The sequence below is a fragment of the Colletotrichum siamense genome (assembly GCF_013390195.1).
Source record: "Colletotrichum siamense strain Cg363 chromosome Unknown KSG_Cg363_contig05, whole genome shotgun sequence".
NCBI lineage: Eukaryota > Fungi > Ascomycota > Sordariomycetes > Glomerellales > Glomerellaceae > Colletotrichum > Colletotrichum siamense.
Window position 1 is genome coordinate 5,414,564 of NW_023501018.1, and position 26,497 is coordinate 5,441,060.

Consider the following 26,497-nt stretch of genomic DNA (forward strand, 5'->3'; position numbering starts at 1 on the left):
CAGCCCAAAAAATAGCGCCAAGGGGGAATCATTCTATCCCATCCATCCGTCATTTAAATTCCATGCTGCCCCCACTGCTGTCATAAGCCACAACCCGCAAGCCTCAAGTGCCGGCTTATTCACGCTTGTAGTAATCGTCCTGCTGCTGTCGCGTATCGACCTTGACTCCCCCGTCAACGCCAGACTCGCCGTGGACATGGTCCTTGGCGCCCCAGAACTGCTCCCGCTCCTTGAGCAGCTCATCCGCCCACTCCTTGGTCTCCGGCAGGGAGAACTTGGTGGCGACGTAGGCGAATTCTCCAAGGTCGAGCTTGCCCTGGCCGCGCTTCTCGTATTCCATCATTTGGAGGAGCAGTTCCATCTTGTCGAGGTCGTGCACGAAGTGGCTGTTGAGCGTCTTGGAGTCCTCGTACTCCTGCCAGATCTCACGGATCTCGATACCAGTCAAGCCACCGTTGAAGTTGCCCAGCAGGTTCTTGGTGATGTAGTCCATCGTCTCGGCCTCGCGTCTGTTCTTCTCGGGCTTGGGGACGCCGTCGACGGGTGTGATGTCACCGACCAGGGACTCTGCCATGTCGTGGATGAGGCACATTTTCATGCAGCGCGCGAGATCGATGCGGGGGGCAAGCGCCGGCGGGCAGCACATGGAAAGGAGGGACATGCGGTACATGTGATCGGCGATGGACTCTCCCCTGCACAAACGATGGTCAGCTTGGAATAAACGATACAGAGATACAGAGACACAGAGGGATGGTGCGAACCTCGCGATGCCGAATCGACGCCAACCCTCTCGCTTCGTGGTCTTGAGACGCTCGAGCATGTGGAAGTATGCCAGCGGCGAGCCCGAGTTCGTAGGTGCCGAGGTACCGGGCGAGGCCTTCAGAGCCTTTTCGACCGTCCAGGTTCCCTCAACCTTTGGTGTTTCGACATGGCCAAGATCTAGTGGAGGTTAGTAGAGGCCCACAAGGCAAGGAGGGGTTGTGGTTGCTGATTCACTCTTGATGTCTACGGCGCCGTTGGCGGTCGAGGTGCTGTTGGCACTGTTGGCGCCATTGGCCTCGCCGTTGGTGTTCGTCGGGGACATGGTGTACGACCGGTGGAATGCGCAAACGGAGGGGCAGGTGTTGAGAGAAGGGTTTTCTTGTCGTCGCAAGGCGGGGTGAATCGACGCGGGGCTAGTTGGTGGCGCGAAGACTGTTGCAAGTGGTGGTTGCGGGCGTGTCGACGGGCAAGATTGTACGATCAGACCGGCGGAAGAGGAGGAGACGAGGTGGAGGTGAGGTCAAGTAGGCGAAAAGCGAAGTTGCGACAGAAAAACACAGGCGGGAAGGGAAAGGGTCGTTGGTGTTTGCGCTTGGTTTGTTGTCGATCAAAGGAGGGAGCATCCCAGCTTGATGTCACCGCCGCCTTCCTTCCAGCAGGTCAGGTTGTGACTGCAGTGAGTGGAATGCGCTACCACGGGCACCCACCAGTGCCGTCCACCGCCAATCACAGCCGCACCGGTCCTCCACTGCGCGCGGGCCCGACCGAAGAATGCAGCCCATCTCGCCCCAACTGGCCAATCACGGCGGCCACATTTGCGATGGCCAACTGGTTCTAGCAACTCCACTGGCAATGCATGATGGCGAGCGCAAGCAAGCAAGCATCATCTGTTTGTTTGTTTCGATGTGACGGTGAACGTGACAATAGCAAACATAATGGCGATGATGATGATCATGATGGCAATAGGAGCAACGTCAAGCTGCGATGACTAAACTTCGTCCTCAATAGGTATTCGTATACTACCTTATGCAGAAGAGTTGTGCAGCTGGAAAGAAATCAGTCTGCACCATTGAGGGAGAACACCTCCAACTTGCACTTACATACAGCACTGAGAACGAGCCCTCATTGGCTGCAACCAAGACATGCAAGATGCCCCTTGAACACCTTGAAGTGTAATTCCATCAAGTCTTGCTCGGTTTCCTCATGGTCGCACCTCAAGGACGAAGGCATTCTGTCCTCATTTTGACAAATCTTCCCGGGGCTTAACGACAAGAGCCGGAGCAAGCAGCCATGTCGCGGCTAATCTGATTCCACCGGGTCCTCGCTTATCACGCATCTGCCGATGCACCCTTGAAATGGAAGCCTCCGGCTCGGAGCACCGACGGGAACATCACCAACTTCCCCGGCGCGGCCTTGGTCTCAACCGCACCCGGGTAAACACACTGCCGGATCATGCCCCGCGTCAAGCGTCTTGATTTGCGGGGCCCCGGATTCTCAACCACTTCCCGAAATGCCCCACGACTCAATACACCGTTGTTTTGACCAAACTTCGCTTTGGTTTTCACCAGCTCAAACATCCACCCTTCAACCAGCAAAAGTCTTGGCGTCCTCTTCTCGCTGGTAATCAAACATCGCGTCGCCAAAGCTTCATCTCGTCATGAGCACTCAAGCACCCAAGATCCCTTTCGCCGTCATCGGCGTGGGACTGATCGGGCCGCGTCATGCCCAAACAGTCATACAGAGTCCCGACGCCGAACTGATCGCTGTCGTCGACCCAGCGCCCGCCGGCAAACAGTTGGCCGCTGAGCTCAATGTGCCTCATTATGCCACCGTCGATGACCTCCTGAGCTGCTCTCATATTCCCCAGGCTGCTATTATTTGCACCCCAAATCATACTCATGCCCTTGTCGCCAGGCAGCTTTCTTCCAAAGGAGTGCATCCTCTCATCGAGAAGCCCATCAGCTCTGATATTCAAAGTGGCACTGAGCTTTTGGAACATCTGCGCACAACAGGCGTCAAGGCTCTTGTCGGACACCATCGACGATTCAACCCATACATCATTGCTGCTAAGAAGACGCTTGATTCGGGCTCCCTGGGCAAGATCATTGCTATCAGTGGACTCTGGACGCTATTCAAGCCGCGGGATTACTTTGAAGGTCCCACTGCATGGAGGCAGGGCAAAGATGGTGGCGTCATTCTCATCAACATGATTCACGAAGTCGATCTTCTCCATCACCTCCTCGGACCCATCATACGAGTTCACGGAGAAATGGCTGTCTCTGAGAGAGGCTACGAAGCCGAGGAAGGAGGTGCCCTCACTTTGAGATTCAAGTCCGGAGTCGTGGGTACTTTTCTCATCTCTGACAACGTTCCGTCACCGTACAACTTCGAAGCCGGGACTGGCGAAAACCCACTGATTCCGAAGACGGGCCAAAACTTCTACCACGTTTTCGGATCCCAGAGCTCTCTAAGCGTGCCGAACATGTCTTTGTGGTCGTACGAAGGCACCCAAAAGTCATGGCACTCCAAGCTCAAGAAGCAGGATGTTCCTGTTATTGACGGTGTTCCATTTGAGCTGCAGTTGGCCCACTTTTGTCGGGTCATTCGCGGTGAAGAGCCCCCCAGTTGCTCCCCGCAAGCTGGTCTGGCTGCTTTGATTGTTTGCCAAGCGATCAAGGACGCATTGAAGTCGAATAGTACGGTGGAAATTCCAAGCTACGAGCTGTAAAAGGATAGAGTCGTTCTTGGGACCGTCTGCGAGGGGCAATATGTGGTGTGGTGGAGAAATATCATTGACCTCTTGTGTCACATACTTCTGCTACCGTGAAAGTAACCACGAATGATTATGATGTATTTAGGCTACCCATGATTGGGGTTCGCCGTGACTGACGCCGAACACTTCCCGAGCAGCCTGAGCCCAGATGCCAGCTCAAATGCCAGCCCATTATACAAGACCATGTAGCTTAAGCTTACGAAAAAAAGTGGTTCAATCTTTTGCAACCCAATCCACCAACTTGACTCACCATGTTCATGGCACACTTTGACACCTATCGTGCAATCAACTCGACCTGTCTGTTGCTCCGGAGATATATTTCAACGCTGCCAAGGCTACTGATTCATGGTTTCTACGTCAATTCTGATACCATGGAACTTTGTCATGTTTCAAGAAACCCGCAACTTGGTGCGATTGAGGACTGGTGCTTTGCATGAGCCGCCAACACTAAGTTGTATACGAAGTTGAAATTTGAGCTAGAAATACCTTTTGAGTGAACAGACCAAGAAGGCCTCCCCCTTTGAATCGAAGACTGCGAGCAAAACATCTCGAGAGACTTCAAGGCGAATACCGGGATCGTTCTACCTTTGCCAAAGACCCTGCTCTCTAGACTCTTCAACAGTTTGGTCTTGCGTTCGCCCTAATGGCTCTTAATCACACTTGGGCTTAGCTGTAGATTAGCTGTACTCGCGGGGACGGCTACTAAGCTTTTACATCCTAGGTAAGTTAGGACCCTTGACTATGTTACCTGCCAGCTTCGCGAAGTTCGGACCAGATCTGACTTTGCTTTTCATGCGCACAAATCAAGCTTCGGCATCCAACTAAATCCCGGCTAACAGCTGCAGGTAGCGAGCTCCGCAAACCAAACGTTAACAAAGTCTTCAGTACAAGCCCCACTGCATTACACCCCCAGAAATGAACTGCAATCAAAAGTCTCAATACTCGGAGTCGTTAATGACGCACTTTGCCAGGTTGACCGGTTCAAGAGGTCGGATCTGTGAGGGGAAATTGTGGGTCTCTTGTAGGCCCGGACCTTGTTTGCACAACAGACCAGGGGTTCAATAGGATGATGAGATGAAGGATCACGCTGCTCGGGCCCCCAGGAATACCTCGCATTAGGAAAGAGGGGAAGAGAGTGCTGATGGAACGTGGTATAAGACGGACAGTCATGTCGACATCCTCCTGTACTGTTGGTCCAATTCTCTGAAGCGCTTGCTCCGGGTGTCTGTTTTGTCCCGCCTTCGTCGCTCACGATGTGGCTCTTCTCTGCCCTTTCATGGGCATTGTTTCTCGGGTTGTCGGTTTGGGCAGATTCTGATTCAAACAATGGCAAAGGTCAAAATCCTGAGTTCTACAACTCAGCCCGCCATGCCGCGGCAGACCCCTACGTTCTCTATGATTGGGAGAGCGGGCAGTATTACGCCTACTCAACCGAGGGTGCTGACGATGGTTACCACTTCGCAATTTACGTTAGCCCTGACCTTTCGACCTGGCGCAAACACCCAGGCGGCGTCTTAAAGGCATGTTACGATGATCAGATGAAACAGATCGATGGTGGTCAGGCTTGCTGGGCCCGCGATTGGCAATGGGCTCCTGAAACATACTACAACGCAAAGACGGGATGGTACTTCTTTTTCTTCGCAGGGCGTCTGCGCGAAGATATGGCGAAAGACCACTTCCGCTACTCAAAATTTGAGGAACCATCGAAATTGGGAGTGGCCGTTTCGCGATCTCCTACAGGTCCATTCAAAGAGATTCAGTCGGAGCCCATTGGTTACTATCCATTCGACCCCGATTACCATGACGTCAATCTCATCATGGACGACAAACAAATGCTGCCACCAAAGACCCAAGAGGAGGGCAAGCAAGCTCTAAAGGGTACTTACATACCTACGATTGACCCAAACATCTTTTTTGACAAGGACGGCCGTATTTACCTGTACACCTCTCGAAACGCGTACCGTAATTGGAATTGGGATGAAACTCTCGGCAAGTACATCGAGGAGTCGAATATCATCGTCGTCGAGATGGACCGAGCCTGGTGGGACGATCCATTTGCGCGAACCATGCCAGATATTGCGTCGTCAGAGGTTGATGTCCACGCCCGCAATGCGCCGGACTTGCCGAGCAATATCACTTCATATAATGGGACTGGCGAGATTGGGAACCCCCCGCGCAAAGATGGATGGAAAACGGTCATTTCGTATGGAGCCGACCCTCAACAATGGGAGAACTTTCATGTCGACGATTACGAGAAGAACAACGGCACGAAGAAGGACCGAAGGTGGTCAGAGGGCAGTACAGTTATCAGGCGCACGGGAAAAGATGGCAAACCAACCTACCTTCTCACATACAGCGCAAACAACTACGAAGCCTCAAACTATGGCGTCGGATTCGCAACGGCCGAGACTCCATTGGGCCCCTTCCGAAAATCTGCCAAGAACCCCGTTCTATCACAGGCTCCGGATGCTGAGATCCCCATATACTCTACTGGCCACGGAAGCATTGTGGCATCGCCCCCCAAGAACACAAGGAGCAGAGTTGGTGCTCAGGAGGTCACTCAAACAACCCCTGAGGGAGCCGAGCTATTCTACGTGCATCATGCGCGCAATGATACAACGCGCGATCGATCAATATACACCACCCGAATGAGCCTCGACGACTCTTCGATCTACTTTGGTTCCGATAATGCGATAACAATGAACCTGACGTCATTGGATCAGCCACTCCCTATGAACACGTACCCGATTCAACTTGAAATAGGGTGTCCCCGGGGCAGAAACTTCGATTCACAATTCGAAGTACGTGTTATTTCGAAGACTGGAGCTCCTTTTGACTTGACCGAAGGCTCGAACAGAGTCGTTGCCCAACCGGAAACAATAGAAGCTTCCTCTATTGAGCCTGTCAGAGGAAGAGATGGAACGTTTGTCCTCAAATTCGACAAAGGCTCCTTGCAAGAGCTGGCTTATCAGCGCTCTAGTGTCAAGGGCAACTGGACATTGGTCGACAGCCAAAAGGTTCGCTGCCGGATAAGCTCCCGTCAGTATAGTGTATAATATGAGGCAGGTTATGCCATGGATGTTGTATATATTAAAGTCGTCACAGCAACACTAGGCTGGTGACGATGTGAATAGTTAGCAAATTGGGAGAGCAATACGATCTGGTGCGTGTTGGAGTAATTCTCAAGGTCGCTTTAGATCAACACTAATAGTGTAGCCAGCCTGGGTGATCATGGAAGAATGTGTTTCTGGAGCTGTAGGTCGCTCTTGTTTATAGTCTCAGGACTTTAATTTAGTGCATGCTTCTATTTCCAGAGTGTTGATAATCATGCTGCGCCTGAGCTTCAACGCTGTTGTTAGCGCTCAGAAGAAATAAATTGTGATCAGCAGTAGAAAGACGTCTGGCCACGTTTTATGCGTCGTGCGCCATCAACCACGTCGTCTGCGTGAAGAAGAAAGTAGTAAGTGGTTGATTAGCGGGGCAACACACAATTAAATTTTGGTGGGACGCTTGTTTCCTCGAGGATATGGCTTTGAGGCGAACATGTCTAATCTTGAGGTCTAGAATCTTGGTTTGATATCTGCGATTTGAGAAATAATGGTCTGAAAGTGCTTTTCTTCTCACTACGGGAAATATCACCGTTGCATACCGGTCAACGTATTGAGGTCCAATACAACGCAATCTGAGGGCCCTTTATTAGGGGTGTCACAGATCACCCGTCGCTCATTACGGGCCAGACTCATTCAGAGATGAAACGAAACCAATAAATAAACCTCGGCATGCTTTCCAAAAGCAAAAGAAATGGCTAGACCCTGAGGCGCGGAGGGAGGGCCGTATCGTGGTGATCATCCATGATCCCTGCCAAATGGGACGCGACGCGAAAGGCGCGACACGTCCCTCCCTTCAAATACCCACCGCCAGAAGCTACAACTAGTGCCCTCTGTCCGCTTTATCTGATATACAAGAACAAGCCAGTCTGCACCCTGAATTGTTGTATCACCTCTGCAGGACATCTTGGTGCCCGCGATGGATATACGCAACTATTTGAAACGATCCCACTCGGACTCATCGTCCGATGAGTCGCAGACACCCCCGAGAAAGGTCGCGAAGTCTGCATCCACCAAACCTAAAACTACCGCAAAGGCTTCTGCGGCCAAAAAGCCTGCTGCTCAGAAGGCGAAAGCAAAGTCACCAAATAGAACTTATGATGAAGCTATCAAGTCAATCGATAAGACTTATGCGCAGTTCCTGAAGAAGTACAAGCCGAATGGCTCTTGGGTGGGTCTTGCTCTGTTCTTTGTCTTCATCACGACCAAGCCTAACTCCCGAAAATAGACAGCCGACGAGTTCTCTGCCGGGTTTTCCCGCTTTCTGCCTATGGCACAGAATTTAAAGGACGAGTCGCTTCCCTTAGCTTTCAACCTAATTCTCGACATTGGAGAACATTCCTACGGCGACGTGGATTATGGCGCAAAGACGTGCGGCTACGGAGACACTGATGAGCCGTTCCAAGCCATGGACAACGCGTTATTGGAAATCATCGAGTCTCGCCTGGAAGACTGCACTGACAACGATTGCAACGATGTGGCATTCATTTTAAGCCCAACGACAGACGACATGGGGACCTCTCAGGATGAGCTGCGAGAGGCGTTGAAACCCAAGGGAATTCGGAACAAGTCTCAGTTTTTGATGAATGACAGGGCGAGGAGAGGAGATCAGCAACTTTTGATGACACGGCGGAGGACTCGTCGCATGGATACAGTTGACTGGGCCGGGAATGCGCTCAATGATCTGAGCGAAACTCGGAGGCGCATCGACAGCTGGGGCCTGGGAGAACATTACTTTGCGAAGAGCATCGCAAAGCTCTCCGCTATCAAAGGCATTGACGTACCGAGGTACAACGACTACCATCAGCCTTTGGGGATCTGAGGTTGAAAGATTACGTCGGGGTCGCGGAAGAAGGAAGCTTACAGCATGTATCCTTCTGTGTACGCTTTTGATAGAATGAATTAAGTATATCGTCTTATTGGGATGATTAAGGTGAGGTTTGCTGATGATTTGATAAGACCAACTTATGGACCACAGCAACTGAAAGAACTCACGCGAGAAGGGACGTTGAGTCGTTGACTGACTGCAAAACTGTGTCTTGCGGTTTGAACAGCGTCTTTTCGACATCTGAGGATGAAAAGAACTACTTAAGTATGAAGACGTACTTGAGACTGGGCATGAAGTGTGACAACCCGGAAGAGGCAAGATTCGGACACCAATTTAAACCTGCAAACACATGTAATTTCGTAATAATTTGAAATGTGTCTTTAGGCGGGTTGCTAAAATCAGCGATATGGATATTCCCAGGGCCTCGGAATTAGAAGATTTGGTTCACAATGCTCACTGTGGAAGATGTGCTACTGTGCGCCATCTTACCCGGAAGCCTGATGCTTGACAGAATACAAACGATCACGAGGTTGCTCCTACTTAGGCCGACCGAATAAAGTCATTCAGGGAAAACAAACTGTCCCTTGGATTGTCAGCTGATTCGCAGAATTGGCGCAGTCCCACTTGTATCAAAATGCGGCGAGGCCGGCCACTTAAGAGGTAAACCCGGGGGTTCGTCTCACCTTAGTCTGACACATGTATCGACCCCGAGGTTGTAGCCTAAATTTAGATGAACCTAGATTAAGCTTTCAATGCTCTAACATGACTTCCGCATTCCGAATCCATCAGCCTTACTGTTAACTCGGACTTTCCCAAGCAGTACCAACAAGGTACGCCCAACGTGACAACAATGCCTCGGATGAGGCCGGCCGTAAAGCGCCTTGTCAGGTAAGTGCATTCGGCTTCACTTGGATAGAATGGGGCTCTTAACGCAACTCCCACCGGCCTTGTTACTGCAACCGAGTCAAGCACTCTTGTATTCCAGTGACAGCAAGAAGATTCTTTTATAAGAGGAAGCCTATGCCGCAATTAATGGTGACTGCAGCATCTTCATCATCGAGATATTCCTGCCAAAAGCTCAGCCATCAATCGTGTAATTACTTCGACGTTTGCTCTTCATCCCATCAAGGCGTTTGACATCCTACTAAGGTATGTTTCAGCTACGCCGATCAAAATGTTCCTCGACTAAGACGGAATCAACACAGCAAGCGGGCATATATCACCATACTGCTCAAAATGAAGTTTCATGCATCTGTCGGCCTCCCGCTCTTGCAAGGTGCAAGTATTGTTGCTGGCCTCTGCACCTGTCTCGCGACTACGCAGAATGGCAGGGAAAATGACATCGAGGCTGGCAAAAGATGCTGTAAAGGTACGGGGGACAAGTTGTCAGGCAACCTCTGCAATGCTGCGAGTTTCGATGCATTCGCGAGCTGCTGTGCTAGTCAAAAAGGCTCTGAGTCTGTCACACCTTCAGGATTCGACTGTACTCTGTGAGCGACGGATGCCAAAATTCTGCAGGGATACCCTTGTACTTTGTAACATCTTCGTAGCGTAGCATGTAGAAAATACCACACGATCACCAAACATGTTCTATGAAAGGAAGACTGAGCCGTGAATATTGTTCATTCTGCGGGCTTAAGAGACTTCACAGGGAAGCTTGGAGGTATAGTGGTTTAGGCTAACAAGATCGAAGATCGCATAGCATACAGACTCTAAGGGTGGCATCTTCTTAGCCGGACAACTGTGACATTCCGGAGCGAAAAAGCAAATTTGCCTGTGCTTGTCGTGACGAGTTTGCTAACACGGCTCCAATGGTGAGGTCATAGCCCTGTCTGCGGTATTGTCTGGACAACAACAGAGCAGTAACGGTATCTCCCCCACATTCAAAAATGGGCGCATGATCATCCTTGATTTGCAAACCAATGGCTTTCCACACTTCCAGCACCACAAGACGTACCTCCTCGGGAGTCTCGTCTGTGAATTCCTGACTCACATAAGCTTGTTCATCAGAGGAAGCTGCCAGCGATAGACTTTTAGAAGCCTGACCCCTGAATGCATGAGATGCCTTGGATATCCACGGACTGATGTCACTGGGTTTGCTTTTCAGCAAGTCCTCAACCTGTCCAGCAAAGCCCTTCACTTTCTCCTCATCGAAAGCCGCGCTTGAAAAGTTGAAGCCTACAACAAGCTCTTCGTCAGTTGGACGCACAATCGTCCACAGGGCGGAAGATCGTGACGGAGGACTAGCAGCAGGAGGCATCATGCGAGCTGTGATTGAGTCTCCTAGGTCAAGCTCCTCATCTCTCAAGACCGCAGGACTTTGGAAATTCACAACTGATCCAAACAGGCTGTTCAACGGCCAGTCTGTACAGTCCTTCTGGATTGTCCGGTAACCGAGATAGGCGAACGAGGCGGCGGCCAGGGACTGTTCTTGTAACTGCGTAGCCAGCGCGACAAATGTCATGTTTGGCTCAAAGTGAGCTCTTACGGGGTTGGTGTTCATGCACGGGCCGCGAACGGTTTCCTGGTTTACACCGGCCGATAAAGATGGGTTGTAACGGTTGGCAAGGACTTCGGCGAAGACGACGTCTTGCGTGCCTGCCTCGCGGCCCATGACCAGGGCCCAGGCGGCTTTGAAGAGGTTTGCTGTCGTCAGGCCGGGAACTGTAAGACTTGGGAGCGGGACACGGAGCTCAACTTGCTTCAGGGTCCCAGGCGTCTGCCGCGGTGGCACGAGGTAGGTTAGCTGAGATCCTTTCAGAGTCGCCCGCCAGAAGCTTTTCGCTTCCAAGTGATCCAGCTGGGTGAGCCGGCGTGCCCAATCTAGAAATGACGTCTCGCGAGAGAGCTTTCGCCCGGCGTACGCAGCGGCGATATCGTTCCACATCATTCCAAGGGAGACGGCGTCGTATAACGCGTGGTGGATCTCGAGGCGAAGTCGATGGCAGTGTTGTCCATCGGAGGCCACGTAGAATTGTGGTAGGATATCATTGCGTTGAGAGTGAGGCCCTTCGTCTGGCAGTATTTGAGAGTCTACTGGGCGCCTCAAGACAATTTGGTACAGTCTCGGACCCTTTTGAGTGAATACCGTTCGTAGAATCTCGTGGGTTTGTAAAACCTGGGCGCAAGCAAATTTGATCCGAGCCACGTCTGCAGGCGGCTCAAAGATGAGGCCAGTCTTCAAGACCAAGGCGTGTCGATCTAGCTCACCCAGCGCGACCATGGATGCCTGCGCGTCTGTTGCTTCGGCAACAGCTTCAATGTCAATCGCAGCAAATCCCTCAACTGGGAAGTCTGAAACCACTGGAATCTCGTAAGGCTGTGTAGGAGGCAGGGTGGATGAAGACGTTGTGACCTCTTCGCATTGAGACACCACCTCAGCGAGACTTAAGCTCTGCATCAGAGCCTGCAAAGGCACGACCAAGCCACGCCTACGACACATGCCTGCCGCTCGCATGGCGGCGATGCTGTCTCCCCCAAGCAACATGAAGTTGCTCTCGCGTCCGATTTTCTGCTCGTGAACATTCAGTACCGAAGCCCACACCGACCGCATCGTTTTCTCGTCGTTAGATATTGGCGCACTTAACGCGCTCGCAGCGGAGGGTTGGAGGGCACCTCGTGCCGCGTCCATGTCTTGCGACTGTACCCAAGCGATAACCGAGGGACGATCCAGTTTACCTGAAGTAACCACGGGCATTGTATCTTGTACCACCAACCAGGCCGTGGGGACCATATAGGAGGGCAATAACTCTGATACATGGTCCCTAATGCTTCTGAGGCGCTTGGATAAGTTGTAGCCTGTTGGCAGAGACACCTGTCTTATCGCTTGTTTGGCCGAACCCTGAAGATGTTTTGCTGTATCCTGAAGCTGTGCATCGGCTAAAGATACTACGGCGGTGAGCATGTTACCGTCGTCATGCCGCGGCTGAATGCAGACGACGGCTTCACGGACGCCAGAGACACGAACGAGAGCTCGTTCCACCTCGCCGAGCTCGAATCGCTGGCCTCGGATCTTCACTTGTCCATCTCGCCTACCGGTGAAGGTCATACTTCCATCTGCGTTGTACTTCGCTGTATCTCCGGTGCGGTAATACCGAGATTCTCGACTTGGGGGAAGCCACGATGGCCGAGGGACAAAGGAGGCTCCTGTAAGCGCCTCGTCGTCGAGGTATCCCCGAGCTACGCCGGGCCCTTCTACGAGTATCTCGCCTATTGTTCCTTGATGACGGTCAGCGTTCAAGGTTTGATTGATTCACTACTGACGTAGTCGACAAAATTCGTCTCCTTTGACGTACCAATGGGAGCCAATTTCGTCGGGGTTTCCAATGATACGATCCACGCCGCACAGTCTACAGGCTTCCCAATACTTTGAGGGAAGGGCGAAAATGCTGTCAGCTCCTGCAGCATACAGCGTCCGGATACCTCGGAAGGGCCGTATTCGTTAACGAAACGGCACGAAGGAGCCCAATCGTTCACGGTGGTCAAGTCGACGCGCTCACCACAGGACACGATTGTCTTTACCGTCGCCATCTGAGGCGAGTGTGCGTCTAGAGTTCTGAGGACGGTCGGCGTGAGAATGACCCATTCAACTGCCTTCTCATGGATGAAGGACCCGAGATCGGCCCGCTCAGCCTCGGAGGGCATACAGACACATCCTCCCCAGAGTAGCGTCCCCAAGACCTCGAGAGTATGCGTATCCCAAACGAAAGACGAGAACTGGAGCATCCGAGGGCCTCCACAGACTTCCCATCCCACGCGCCGGCCGTAGTGTGTGAGAGTGGAAGCCAGATTGCGGTGCTCCAGGACGACGCCCTTCGGAACCCCGGTACTCCCGCTCGTGAAGAGGACATAAACTGCATTCGACAGTGAAGCTTCTTTCTCCTTTGGGAGAGACGTCCCATTGCTTGGAAGAGCCGCGATCAATTCCGAGCTGACGGTGAAATGTTTAAGTGGTTGAGGCATGTCGTTGATTGCCCACGCCGTGCTGCTAGACGTCAACACCAGGCAGCTTCGGCATCTGTTGATGATGTCCATAATACGCTGGCTTGGGTGAGACGGGTCCAACGGAACGCAAGCGCCCCCGGCTTTCATCACGGCTAGGAACGAAACGACGGCCCAAATTGTCTTTCCAAAAAGCAGAGGAACCTTTATTTCTGGTCCGACGCCGTGAACACGGAGATGAAGGGCCAATCTTGTCGACATGTCGTCTAGCTCACCGTATGTGGCGGTTCCGTCAGGGGCTATCACAGCCGGTGCAGATGGCTGTTGCCGAGCTCGAGTCTCGAAAAGCTTATGTATACACTCGTTCACGGCCTCAGGTACGTCTTGATTCCAGACCATAATTTCCGACAAATCATGCGGATTCAGCGGCAAAAGACTCTCAACCATGGTCTCCATTGGGTTACTTAGCAGCCAGGACAACGTGTACGTAAATTGCCTGAGGATCCTTTGCATCTGAGCAGTCTGTAACGCAACCGGGTTGAAGTCGGCCTCGATGGCAACTTTAGCATCATGAAGGAAGCAGTTTAGAGACAAGATGAACTGCGCGTCGACCTCATAGGCCTCTTCCATCCGCAGCAGCCCGCTCGCACCCGTGTCAGATGTAACTCGGGCTTGCGGGATGATGTTCAGCTGGGTCTGAAAACCGGCGGCAACCCCGGCGTCACGACTGACACGGCGGATGTTTGCCAGTCCATACTGGAGCGCCGGATGATTCAGAAGACAACGCCTTGCGGCCATTCTTTGCTTGAGTAACGCGTGGATGGTCGTTGAAGGATCTACCTCGACGCGGACAGGCACAACGGCAGCGGTGGGGCCGATCGTAGACGCGAAGGCCGGCGTCCGGCCCGAGAAGACCAATCCGAACGAGACGGCGCGAGCATTGGTATAGGCGGTTGCCGTCAACGCCCAGGCGACCTCAATATATGCGGGAAGTTGGGCGCGTGATATGTTCCCAGGAACGAATAAATCATCCCGCTGTCTCTGGAAGGGCTCCGTAACTGGAGCCGCACTTGCTGTCGGCGTAGGGAAGATGGCGCTCTCACCCCTGAGTCGGTCAGCCCAGAAGGCTCGCGCCTCGTGGTCCGCGATGCTGTGGCAAAAGGCGACGAAGTTGTTGAACGGAATATGCTGCGCGGGCTCTTGATAGTTGTATATGCGGACAATGTCAGCGAGCATAAGCGCTGTAGATGTCTCGTCTCTTATGGCATGGTGCGTTGTGAGAACGAGTTTGCCATCCACAAAGGCACTGCGCAGCAGAGGTGTCCCGAGTCCCATCGTATGGTTCTTTTCATCCTCAAGGAACTCATCAAGCGGCTGCGAGAAATATTTTATCTGGTGCTCTTCTCGCAGGACGACGCGGACAAGGCCACGACGGCTGCTGTCGACAATGCGGGAACGCAAAATCGGGGTCAGAGATACCAGCTTTGCCAATGCGAACGCCAAGCGCTTCCGGTCGGCAGAAGGAGAGATAGAGAAGACTGCGGTGTGCTTATACCGATTAGGATGCATCATGGACTCGGTCATAGTACCCATCTGAAGCGCCGTGCACTCGCAGACGTCCTCGATAGCCTCGGTATGGAACAAGCGTGCCTCCGCCAGTTCGTCCAAGACGTCCGGGTCGAGCTGCGGAAGAGACATGCTTTCTATGGCTTTGTATTTCTCCGTCTATGTCTGGACTGTCTGTGCAAAGAAAGCAAGCGGCCGTTTGGCGTCGGTAGGGTGGTACTATGCCCAATTGTCAGACCACGAGAGGAGACTATGGCAACATTTAAAGATGATGAATTATAAGATCGTCCGTACGAGCATCTCGGCGGTACAACTGAACGCTGCCTAGTTAAGACAACTCGGAAAGAAAACAGCGATTCAATCGTGCTCAGGGGTATCAGACATTGCATACGAATCGCAAACTCTAACGGCGACTTTTTCCCTTTTCTAGTATAACTGACTACACTCTATTGCGTTAACAGCGTCCGCCCCCCTTTTTTTTCCCCGCTTATATAAAAACATAAAAAAAAGCTAATTTTACGCTATAATATATATTTCTCTATATTATATATAAAACGTATTAAAGTTATTATTAATACTTTAATTACTATTAATTACTATAATCTTAGTAGTATTTAAATATATAACTATATAATAGAGATATAAAGTATATATTTTATACTTCTATAGTAATTAATCTATTTATTAAAATATTACTAACTTAATTAGTTATTTTATTTTTATACTATTTAACTAATAAAAAGTTTATTTTTATTATAAAAAATTAAAATAATATTTATTAAAAAAACACCTTATTATATAACTTTATATATTTACTTAGTATATAGTTTATATAGCTTTAAGTAATATATAAATATATTAAGAAATTTAATATAGTTCTTTAAAGTAAATATTTTAGTAATTAATAAAATTAATAATTCTCTTAATAGTTTAGCTTATTTATAATATTAAATAAAAGTTTACTATTATATAGATTATACTTTATTATTTATAATTTATTATTAATTAGTATATATTTATAATTTATTATATTAGATATATTAAGAAAAATACTAAATAATAATAATAATATAATAGTATTTAAAATATTAAATCTATAGCTATTAATAATTATAATAATATTATTATTTAAAAACTAAAAAACCTATAAACTAATAAATATTATTAGTTATATTAAATAAATAATTTAATAATATAGATTATAATATAATATTACTAATAAAATATAGAGATATAAAAGATATTACTAAAGTTAATAAAAGATAGAAATATAATATTATATAAAGGTTTTTAAACTATTATAATATTATAATAATTTATTTCTTAAAAAATATAAGATTTCCTATTTAAAACTTTTAAGATCTAAATTAGTTATTTTATAATTAGTTAATAGTTAAACTTAACTAGCTAAATAAATAAAAAGTTTAAAACTATTATTACTTAGTAAAATAATAAATTATAATATAAATATTTATACTATATATAATAATATTACTCTAACTAATTAGTATTTATTAATAAATCTAATATTAATAAAAATATTAAAATATAGAGAACTAAATAAGTATTAAAAAAGCTTATTATATTTTAAACTATAGAGATTAATTAGTTTTAAAACTTTTATATATAAATCTTATTAATTCTTATATTAAGTAATATTTTATACTTAACTATATATTATAGTATAAGTAATAGTAATAAGTTTTTTTATTAACTATAAAAATATTCTATCTTAAAATATAGGTATTTTTTAAAACTAAACTAACATCACGTCCACGATGGCTGACGTCGGAAGCCATTGAACGCCCCACCATGGAATTAGGTGGGTCCGTTGAGACAAGGGCGGAAACCGTTGTTCACAGCAAGGTGGAAGCCGTTGAGATTTTCCGTAGTAAAATAGGTAAAAGTAGCATGCAATTAAAGCCACAATCGGTATAATTATAGGAACCCAGTTCTAACATCACGTCCACGATGGCTTCAAGTAGAAGCCGTTGAAATCCTCACCAAAAAATAAGTGGGTCCGTGCAGACAGGGGGTAGAAGCCGTTGTTTTCCAGTAGTGAAGAAGCCGTTGAGATTTCCCGCAGTAAAATACACAAAAGTAGGATGCAATGAAAGCTTGAATGAAGGCAATTATAACCATCTAGTTCTCAGTTCGATAATCAGCAAGGTGAGTCTAGAAATCGATGAATAGCGTAGTTGATGTTTTCGTGATGCGGTCCCAAACCCCACATTAACTAGCCAATCACATAACAGGGATATCAGCCAGGCCAGAAAGCCCGACCGACTGATGGAACGCAGTCAGGGAGGAAAGTAGATCAAGGAGAAAGTATACGGAATTAAGGGGCAGGAAGGTAAGGTTATAAAGAGAGGACAGGAGGAATCATTTAATAGTAGTAGACCAAAGCAAGCCATCCGTATAGGTAAACATGGAGCCATTCGTCCACAACGCGCAGTATTCCATTCTGATATGCACATCATGTCAGTATGCAGTAGTAGCGAACGAAGTCACAGCACATCTAACATCACGTCCACGATGGCTGACGTCGGAAGCCATTGAACGCCCCACCATGGAATTAGGTGGGTCCGTTGAGACAAGGGCGGAAACCGTTGTTCACAGCAAGGTGGAAGCCGTTGAGATTTTCCGTAGTAAAATAGGTAAAAGTAGCATGCAATTAAAGCCACAATCGGTATAATTATAGGAACCCAGTTCTCAGTGTTTTATTCCGTGATATGAGTCCAGAAATAGGTGAATAGGGTAGTAGATGTTTTTGTGATGTCGTCCGAATCCCCGCATTAACCAGCCAATTATATAACAGGACCATCAGCCAGGCCAGAAAGCCCGACCGAGCGATGGAACGTAGGCAGGGAGGAAAGTAGATCAAGGAGAAAGTATATGGAATTAAGGGGCAGGAAGGTGAGTTTATAAAGAGAGGACAGGAGGAACCAGTCATAAACAGTAGATAGAAGAAAGTAACCAATACATGCCAAAGATGGAGCCATTCGTCCACAACACGCAGTATTCCATTTTGATATGCACATTATGTCAGTACGCCGTATTAGCCAACGAAGCCACGGCGCATTTGCGGAATAACCATCGGTCAATCCCCGCCGAGGCCAGGAGCAAGGTCGCCGGATTAGTCGGCGATATTCCCGGCATCATCCGCAGCCAGGCCGATTTGCAGTCGTTTCAATACCCAGACCCCACGGTCGAGCCAGTTGCCCATATCGCACCGCCCCGGGCGGACGGTTTGCGTTGCCACGCATGCCGTTATGTGTGCCGCCGCGTGCGAAACATGCAGGAGCATTGCCGGGCAGAACACCGGTGGGCGAATGATTGGCAGAAGGGGGGCAATGTGCGCAAGAAAGCCACGGCAGTCAGAGATTTGCCGTGGACAACAGGCGTGCCATGCCAGCGTTTTTTTTTAACACGGGCCGCAAGCGGATGGTTCGAGGTCGGGCGGGGGTTAGGGGTGGCCGTTCAAAGCGAGCCATCGGGGCCGGGGACGGACGACACGGCGTGGTTCGTCACGTTGCACGAGAACCAAGAGAAGCGGTTCGAGGCCGACGCGCGCGAGGAGGTCAGTACAGTGGACGAAAAGTTGGAGCCGAACGGGTGGTTGTACCGCGTCGGGTGGACGAGGGATTTGGAAGGGTTGAACAAGACGCAGTTACAGGAGGCCACGCGACCAATTGAGGATGGCGAGGAGACGTTAGAGGCCATATGGGCCGTGTTCAACAGCGTCGCCGACAAGGCATGCGCAACAGCAGCACCGCACAAGGTCGGGCACGACGTGTTGTTCGAGGCGGAGCGGAAGGAGATCGGCCAGAAGCCGGTGCGGCCATTCGACAACCGCATGGAGGACGACACGTGGCAGCGGTACAAGGAGGTTTGGCGTAAGATGGTGAGCATATGGTTCCGCATGGACGAGTGGCCGGAGCGCGAGCGGCCGCCGTATCGGTTCACCATGCGTCAGGGGTCGTTGTGGGATGCGTTCACCAGCCGTGTCGAGGCGGATGTCGGCAGCAGGCAGGCCGCGCAGGCGGAGGAGGTCGAGAGGATGTGTTTGGACGCCATCATCGCCATCATCGAGGACCCGTACAAGCAGAGCCAAAAGGAGAGCGCGATGATCGGCGCGTTGGCGGTGTTGGGCATCCGCGAGGACGGCGGGTGGCACCAGGCGACGGAGTACACGACGAATTATTCAGCCGTGATCAAGGTGGCCAAGATGTTCGTCGTGTACCAGGCGTGGTTGGAGCGGAAGGACGAGGTGGTGGCGTTGACGGCGACCAAAGGGGCCGAGGCGGCGTACGAAGAGGCCAGCAGCGTGTTCCATTTGGTGCGCGACAAGGTGCGGCGGTTCATGACGCGGATGCCCGGGCGGCCGGACGACGAGCCCAGGGCGATGAATTGGATTTACGACGCGCGCACGTACGGGATGCATATCCGGTTTAACACGGTGGCGCCGGGGATGGTGGATTGGAGCGGCGACCGGATATCGTTCCGGCGGGTGCGGGTGCGGGTGTGCGAGTTGGCCGAGATGTTCCACGGGGTAGCGCAGGAGGCGCGGACGTTGTTGGCGCAGTTGGCGGTGGTGGACGGGGATGGGGATAGGGATAATGATCCCGACAGGGACGGGCACGGCGATGGGTACGGAGGCCGATCAGCGTTAGCAGCAGCGTTGCCCGCCATCAGGTGGGACAGCATGCACGACGACCACAGCCAGGACCGGCCGGGGTATTCGTTTTTACACGACGACCGCAACGAGGCGTGGGTGGGCAAGGGGAAGGGGTGGATCGCACGGCGCATCGCAGAGTCGGAGGCACGGCGGCGGGCGTGGTTAGACCCAACGCGAGGGGCGGCGGCGGCGGCAGTGGCAGCAGCAGCAGCAGCAGCAGCAGGACAGGCGGAGGAGGTCACGTCCAACCGCAGCGATAGCCACCACCCATACCGCGAGAGGACGGTGCAGGCATACAGACAGGCGTTGGAATCGTTCCGGGAGCGGTTGTGGATGTTGATGCACATGGTGGCAGGGCAGCCGGCGCGGGCGCCCGAGTTAGCAGGCATCAGACACAGCAACACGGCCAACGGCGGGGTCAGGAACGTGTTCGCACACGACGGCATGATATGTTTCGTCACGTCGTACCACAAGAATTACCGCCAGACGGGGACGGCCAAGGTGATACACCGGTATTTGCCGCGCGAGGTCGGCGAGTTGTTGGTGTGGTATTTATGGTTAGTGTTGCCGTTTTGGCAGCAGGTAGGAGGCATCATCCATCAGACGGACCGGAAGAGCGCATTTTTATGGGCGGACGACGTGGTTGTAAGGGGCAGGGCGGCGGGCGAGGCGAGCCGTGATAACACCAGGGGCGACGAGCGCCGCAATAACACCAAGGACAACGACGCCCGTGACAACACCGAGGACGACGACGCCCGTGACAACACCATCACAGACGAGAGCGCCAACGCCACCCCCGGCCGGGCGCCGTGGACGGACGAACGGTTGTGGACGTCAGACAAGGCAAGGCGGATCATGCAGCAGCACAGCGAGCGGTTGGTCGGCAGCAAGATCAACATCAGCGGGTGGCGGCACATGGCCGTCGCCATCGCCAACCGGTATTTGAACGAGGCGTTCGGACGGGCAGACGACAAAAACAACGACAACGACGACAACGACGACGACATAGGCGTCGAGGACAGCGCATTGGATTTGCAGGCCGGGCACGGCACGCACGTGGCGGGGATGATATACGGGCGGTTGTACCAGGAGGCACCGTTCGGCACGGCGGCGTTGCGGGACAGGTTCCGGGCCGTCAGCCGGCAGTGGCACCGGTTGTTGGGGTTCGGGGCGGAGGACCGGGGCGGCGGGGCACCCACCAAGCGGCGGCGGACGGCGACGACGGCGGCGGACGAGGAGTTCGAAGGGCAGCGGCGGCGGCGGTTCACGCGGTTGCAGTTAGCCAACGCCGGCGGGCAGTTGCGGCAGATGATGGGGGACCCGCGGGCGGCGTTCCGCGGCCAGCAGGAGCGGGTCATCCGGTCGATCATGCGCGGGGACGACCCGATCGTGCAGGTGACGGGCACGGGCGGCGGCAAGAGTTTGTCGTTCATGTTGCCGGCGTATTGCGCACCGGACGGGGTGACGATCGTCGTGACGCCGTTGGTGGCGTTGCGCACCGACATGGACGCGCGGTGTTCGAGGTCGGGGTTGGCGTCGACAACGTGGCGCGGCGGCGGGCGGGCCAACACGGCCGCAGCAACGGTGGTGTTCGTGACGCCCGAGTCGGCCGTCACGCAGGGATTCCGGGATTTCGTCGGGCGGTTGCAGCGGCGGCAGCAGTTGGACCGGGTGGTGTTGGACGAGTGCCACGTCGTGTTGGATGGGTCGAGGGGGTTCCGGCCGGCGTTGCGGGCGTTGGGGCGGACGGTGCAGGAGTTCGGGGCGCAGTTGGTGTGTTTGACGGCGACGTTGCCGCCGGCGGAGGAGCGGGAGTTTTTCGCCGTGACGGGGATCCGGCAGGAGCGGGTGCGGGTGTTCCGCGAGGCGACGACGCGGAGGAATATCGAGTATGGGGTTGTTGTCGTTGCGTTAGGGTCAGGGGGTGGGGGTCGTGGTCGTGGTCGTGGTGCGGCAAGCCACAGGCGCCGGGCAGAGTCAGGGTTAGGGTTAGGGTCAGGTCGGGAGGGTGAGGACGGCGAGTTGAGCGCCGTCGAGGAGCGCGGTTGCCAGGAGGTCAGGGATTGGTTGCGGCAGCAGCCACGCGGCAAGGCGGTGGTGTACAGCAGCACGATCGAGGGCGTCGAGCGGATGGCCGAGGCGTTGGGGTGCGCAGCGTTCCACAGCAGCATCGGCAGCACGGAGGACAAGGCGTCGAGGTTGGAGGCGTGGAGGATGGGCGACGGCGCCGATGGGGGCGTCATCGTGGCGACGAACGCGTTGGGGTTAGGCATCGACGTGCCGGACGTGCGGTTGGTGGTCCACGCGGGCATGCCGCGGCGGTTGCGGGATTTCGTCCAGGAGAGCGGGCGTGCCGGGCGAGACGGCCAGCCAAGCCGGTCGGTTGTTATATGCAGTAGGGCAGCCGTGGAGGAGAAGGAGAAGGAGAAGCAGAAGGAGAAGGAGGCAGGGGAGGCAGAGAAAGATGGGAGGGCAGCCGGAGGGGGATGGGAGGTGTCAACAAGGACATACATCAGGGGAGAGGTATGCCGGCGGATTGTGTTAGACGAGGTCATGGACGGGCGGGTGGACCGTCCAGGGTGCGAGGAGGGCGAAGAGGCATGCGACATATGCCGGCAGAGGGCGTCGGAGGTGATGTGGGTAGACGACGGGGATGGAGATATGGATAGGGACAAGGACGGGGATAGAGAGGGACATGGAGCCAGAGAAGACGAAGAGATCAGGGCCGCGTTCGAGACCAGTCAGCAAGCCAGGCAGTTCCGCCAGTGGCAGGCCAGGGCAGAGCGTTCAGGGTTAGGGGAGGAGGGGGAGACGTTCAAGCAGCAGTTGGCGCGGTGGGCGGGACGGTGCACGTATTGCGGGATACGCCGGAGAGAGAGCGACGGGCACACGTTAGACGATTGCCCAGGCCGCGGGGAGCAGGCGTGGGGGTGGACGGCGCAGTACAGGAGGCAGATGGAAGAGGCCATGTTCGACGGACGGATGATGGAGAATTTCAGCAGTTGTTTCCATTGCGGATTGCCGCAGGGTTGGTGTCGGCGATGGGAGCCGTTGGGCGAGGACGGCGGGCGGTTCACGGAGGTCGAGGGCGGTTCATGCCAGTACCAAGGGTTGATGGTTACGATGTTCGCCGTCGCAACGATCGGTGTGGGGTCGAGGGTGTACGAGGAGACGGTGAGGGCGATGCGCAGAGCGGACGGGTTAGAGGAGTGGGCGTCGAGCGAGAAGGAGGTATATAAGTGGTTAGGGCAGATGATCCAATGGGGAGGGGTGCAGTCAAGCAAGTTGTGCCGGTTGACAAGCCAGTTGTGGCAGAAGGCAGTAGAGGGCGTAGCAGAGGGGTGATCAGGCAGGGCAAGGCGGGGCGAGTAGGGGCCGTACATAGGAGTACGACAGTTTAGGGTAGGGAGTAGGGAAGTATAGTAGTAAAGGATAATAGAAAACAGAGCATCAGATGTTTTTTCACACAGAAAGATTTAATAGCACAAGAGAGCAGGAGGTGGAAGATGACAAAGAGTAACAGAGGGGATGAATCATGAGCAAGGAGCAAGAAGGGGGGAATACAAGGAGCAGCAAAAGGTATAGGCAACAGTGGAAGGATGGAAAGAGCAGAGAAAGGGGCCGGAGAGAAGGGAAAAAAAAGAAGTAAAAAGGGGATGTAAGAGCGTGAATATAATACAGATGTAGTGTTAAAGATTTCAGGGCCAGTTTTAGGGTTAGATAGCATAGCAGAACAAAAGGGCAGAACAGTAAGAGGTTCGTTAACAAAGGCGAATTAGTAAGAGTATAGGAGTTATAATAAAGCAGATTCGGGGGCAAGCAGAGGGAAAGAGAATAGTATTAAGATAATAGGAAAGAGTAAAAGATTTGTTATAGAAAGAGAGCAGAGTACACCGAGAAAAATTACAGCCAAAAAGGGGTAGCAAGGTCAGCAAGAGAGGGGGAATTAAAGAATCACATACCAAAGATAGCAGATTTATACAGTAGACAGTAGTTAAAGATAAAGGGAGGTAGAAAGAAAGTAGACAGAGAGAAATAGAAATACAAACAGATAGAAGACCAAGGGGGGAAAAGTAAAAAAAACGGATTTCAGTAAAAGAGAGGGAGGGAGATTCATTTAGCAGCCCATAGAGGTAGAGTATAGGGGAGCCAGGGTTAGTACACAGTAAAGGTCAGAGATAGGTTAAAGAGAAGGATTAAGGTCAGAGTAGGAATCAAAGTCAGGAATACAGCAAACAGAAGGGTCAAGAATAGGGCAGAAATAGAAGTCAGCAATAAAGCAAAGTTCAGGAGGGATAGAGTTAAGAAACAGATAATAGAGGGGACATACAATTAGCAAGCAACAAGAAAGGGGGGATCCAAGGAGCAGAGGAAAGTAGAGGCAAGAAGGGTAAAGTATAGAGAGGAGAGAAGGGATAGGGAAGACGGGAGGAATATAAAGAGCAGAGAAAGAGACAAAAGTAAAGAGGGCAAGGAGAGGAGCGAAAAGGGAACATAGGAATATAAGCATAATATAGACAGATACAGAGTTGAAGATAACAGGACCAGTTTTAGATTAGATAGCATAGTAGCATAGTATAACAAAAGGGCCGAGTAGTAAGGTGTTCGTCCGTAGAGGCGAGTTCGTAAGAGTATAGGAGTCGTTATAAAGAAGATTAGAGAGTAAATAGAGAGAGAGAGATAAGGGAGTAAGATAGTAAAAAAAGAGTTATAAGTTATTCACAAAACAAGGGTTATGTACCACGAGAAAGGTTATAAACCAAAAGGTTAGAAGAGTAAGTAAGAGAGGAGAAGTTAATAAGTAACAAACGAAAGATAGCAGATTCATAAGGTAGATAGTTAATATATATAATAGAGTAGGAAAGGGAAGAAAGGAGTTAGAGGGAGAAAGGAAACATACACAGACAGGATAACAAGGAGGAATAATAAGTAAACAGAGTTAGGTAAGAAAGAAGGAGGAAGGTTCATATAGCAACCCACAGATGGAGAGCATAAGCAAGTCAGAGATCGTACAAAGTTAAGGTTAGGGATATGTCAACAGGAAAGGGTTCGAGATAGAGCAGGATTAGAAGTTAGGATAGAGTAAAAGAAAAAGGGGGTGAGGGATAGAGCAGGAATAAGAGTTAGGGATAGAGCAGAAATAAAGGGCAGAATTAGAGCAGAGAAAAGGATAAAGGATAGGTTAAAGGAAAGGGGTTAGAAGTAAAGCAGAAATAAAAGTGAGGGTTAGAATGAAGGAAAAGGTAAGGGACAAGGCGAAAATAGAAAGTTAGAAATAGAGTAAAAATAAAAGTCAAGGATAGGGTAGAGAAAAAGGTAGGGGATAAGTTAAAAGAGTAAGGTTAGGGTTAGAGCAGAAGTAAAGGTAAAGGTTAGAATAAGGAAGAGGGTTAGAGATAGGTTAAAAGAAAAGGGTTAAGGATAGGGTAGAAATAGAAAGTTAGAAACAGAGCAGAAATAAAAGTAAGAGTTAGAGTAGAGAAAAAGTTCAAAATAGAGTAGGGATAAAAGTTAAGGATAAAGTAAAGGAAAAACAAGAGGGGTGTTTATATTAATAAAGTAAGGTAGTTAGTATAAGCAGGCATAAATAAGAGAGAGAGAGAGATTCCAGTCCAAAGCCAGAGTCAAAAGTTCCCATTCAGATACAAGTGGATGGGCAGCATTATAGAGAATTCCAAGTTCATAATATATACAGATTATATAACACCAAGATATAGAGGAATAGTAAGCACCAGATAAATTAACACAGAACAAGCCGAATAAGGTTCCAAAGACAACCATTTTATCATAAGGTCAGGGGCATGGTAAGAAGGGGAAGCAGGACACATTTTACCAGTAGGCAGGAGTACAGGGGAATCAGTTTAGGATAGGGGAGGGGTTGATAATAAGTAGATAGAGGAGATATCAAAGTAAGGAGTTCATCGCAAGGAGAATATTTCAGTACATAAGGACAGAAGGGTTAGGGAAGAAAGGGAGTAAAAATAATCAACAAGTTCAAGTTTAAAAGAGGTAGATAAAAATATAGTAAGGTAAACCGTAAGTATAAGTTCAGGATAAGAGAAGGCGTGAAGATATAAAAGGGAAGAGATAGTAGAAAGGAAGAGGTAAGGTTTAGAAGGGGGTAGTTTACAATATAAAGGACGAACGAGAATTAAAGCAGAGGTCCAAGGGAAAGAATTAGGAGGAGAAAGATACAGATGGAAGGAATAAAGGATGAGCAAGAGAGAGAAAGAAGAAGGAAGAGAAAAAAAAAAGGTAGGGTTAGTATATAGCAAAGAGGTTAGTGACAAAGCAAGAGTTAGAGGGATAGAGACAAAGCAGGAGCGAAGCAGAGACAAGGGAAAATACAAAAACAGGAATTTAGATAGTAAAGGCGTTTTAAGAGGGTTTAGGGTTAGGAGTAAGAGAGGATAGAGAGAGAGCAACAGGAAAGGGTTAGGGACAGGGGAATTAGAAAAGGTTAGGGATAGAGAAAGGAAGAAGGTTAGGGATAGATAAAAGAACAAGGTTAGGGATAGATAAAAGGAAAGGGTTAGGGATAGATAAAAGGAAAGGGTTAGGGATAGAATAAAAGAACAAGGTTTGGGATAGATGAAAGGAAAGGGTTAGGGTTAGATGAAAGGAAAGGGTTAGGGATAGAATAAAAGAACAAGGTTAGGGACAGGTGAAAGGATTAGGGTTAAGGCCAGAGCAGAGGGAATAGTCATAATTAAAGATGAAGATAGGGAATATTTTTCAGAGATAGGGGTGGTTTTGTTGTTTACGAAAATTTACGAGATTAGAACAGCAGTTACAGAGTTAGGGTTTTAGGGTTTTAGGGTTTTAGGGTTTTAGGGTTTTAA

General features: G+C 50.4%; 6 protein-coding genes across 6 annotated transcripts; 4 read left to right on the plus strand and 2 right to left on the minus strand.

The window, feature by feature from the left end:
* Positions 1-115: 115 nt before the first annotated feature.
* CGCS363_v009022 (HD domain-containing protein) lies at positions 116-1,084 on the minus strand (the record flags this gene model as incomplete). The annotated part of the gene is made up of 3 exons (XM_036640871.1): positions 116-692; positions 762-939; positions 997-1,084. The coding sequence occupies 3 exons, from the start codon at positions 1,082-1,084 to the stop codon at positions 116-118; spliced, it is 843 nt and encodes a 280-aa protein (XP_036494063.1).
* A 1,335-nt stretch (positions 1,085-2,419) lies between these two features.
* CGCS363_v009023 (scyllo-inositol 2-dehydrogenase) lies at positions 2,420-3,490 on the plus strand (the record flags this gene model as incomplete). The annotated part of the gene is made up of 1 exon (XM_036640872.1): positions 2,420-3,490. One exon carries the CDS (start codon positions 2,420-2,422, stop codon positions 3,488-3,490), a length of 1,071 nt encoding a protein of 356 aa, XP_036494061.1.
* Positions 3,491-4,788: 1,298 nt separating this feature from the next.
* On the plus strand, positions 4,789-6,591 carry CGCS363_v009024 (uncharacterized protein; the record flags this gene model as incomplete). The annotated part of the gene is made up of 1 exon (XM_036640873.1): positions 4,789-6,591. One exon carries the CDS (start codon positions 4,789-4,791, stop codon positions 6,589-6,591), a length of 1,803 nt encoding a protein of 600 aa, XP_036494090.1.
* A 970-nt stretch (positions 6,592-7,561) lies between these two features.
* CGCS363_v009025 (uncharacterized protein) lies at positions 7,562-8,464 on the plus strand (the record flags this gene model as incomplete). The annotated part of the gene is made up of 2 exons (XM_036640874.1): positions 7,562-7,813; positions 7,871-8,464. 2 exons carry the CDS (start codon positions 7,562-7,564, stop codon positions 8,462-8,464), a joined length of 846 nt encoding a protein of 281 aa, XP_036494089.1.
* A 1,735-nt stretch (positions 8,465-10,199) lies between these two features.
* On the minus strand, positions 10,200-15,109 carry atnA-3 (Nonribosomal peptide synthase atnA; the record flags this gene model as incomplete). The annotated part of the gene is made up of 2 exons (XM_036640875.1): positions 10,200-12,688; positions 12,766-15,109. 2 exons carry the CDS (start codon positions 15,107-15,109, stop codon positions 10,200-10,202), a joined length of 4,833 nt encoding a protein of 1,610 aa, XP_036494088.1.
* A 2,860-nt stretch (positions 15,110-17,969) lies between these two features.
* On the plus strand, positions 17,970-23,000 carry CGCS363_v009027 (Bloom syndrome protein-like protein; the record flags this gene model as incomplete). Its single annotated transcript, XM_036640876.1, has 2 exons — positions 17,970-18,367; positions 18,419-23,000. The coding sequence occupies 2 exons, from the start codon at positions 17,970-17,972 to the stop codon at positions 22,998-23,000; spliced, it is 4,980 nt and encodes a 1,659-aa protein (XP_036494087.1).
* Positions 23,001-26,497: the final 3,497 nt, after the last annotated feature.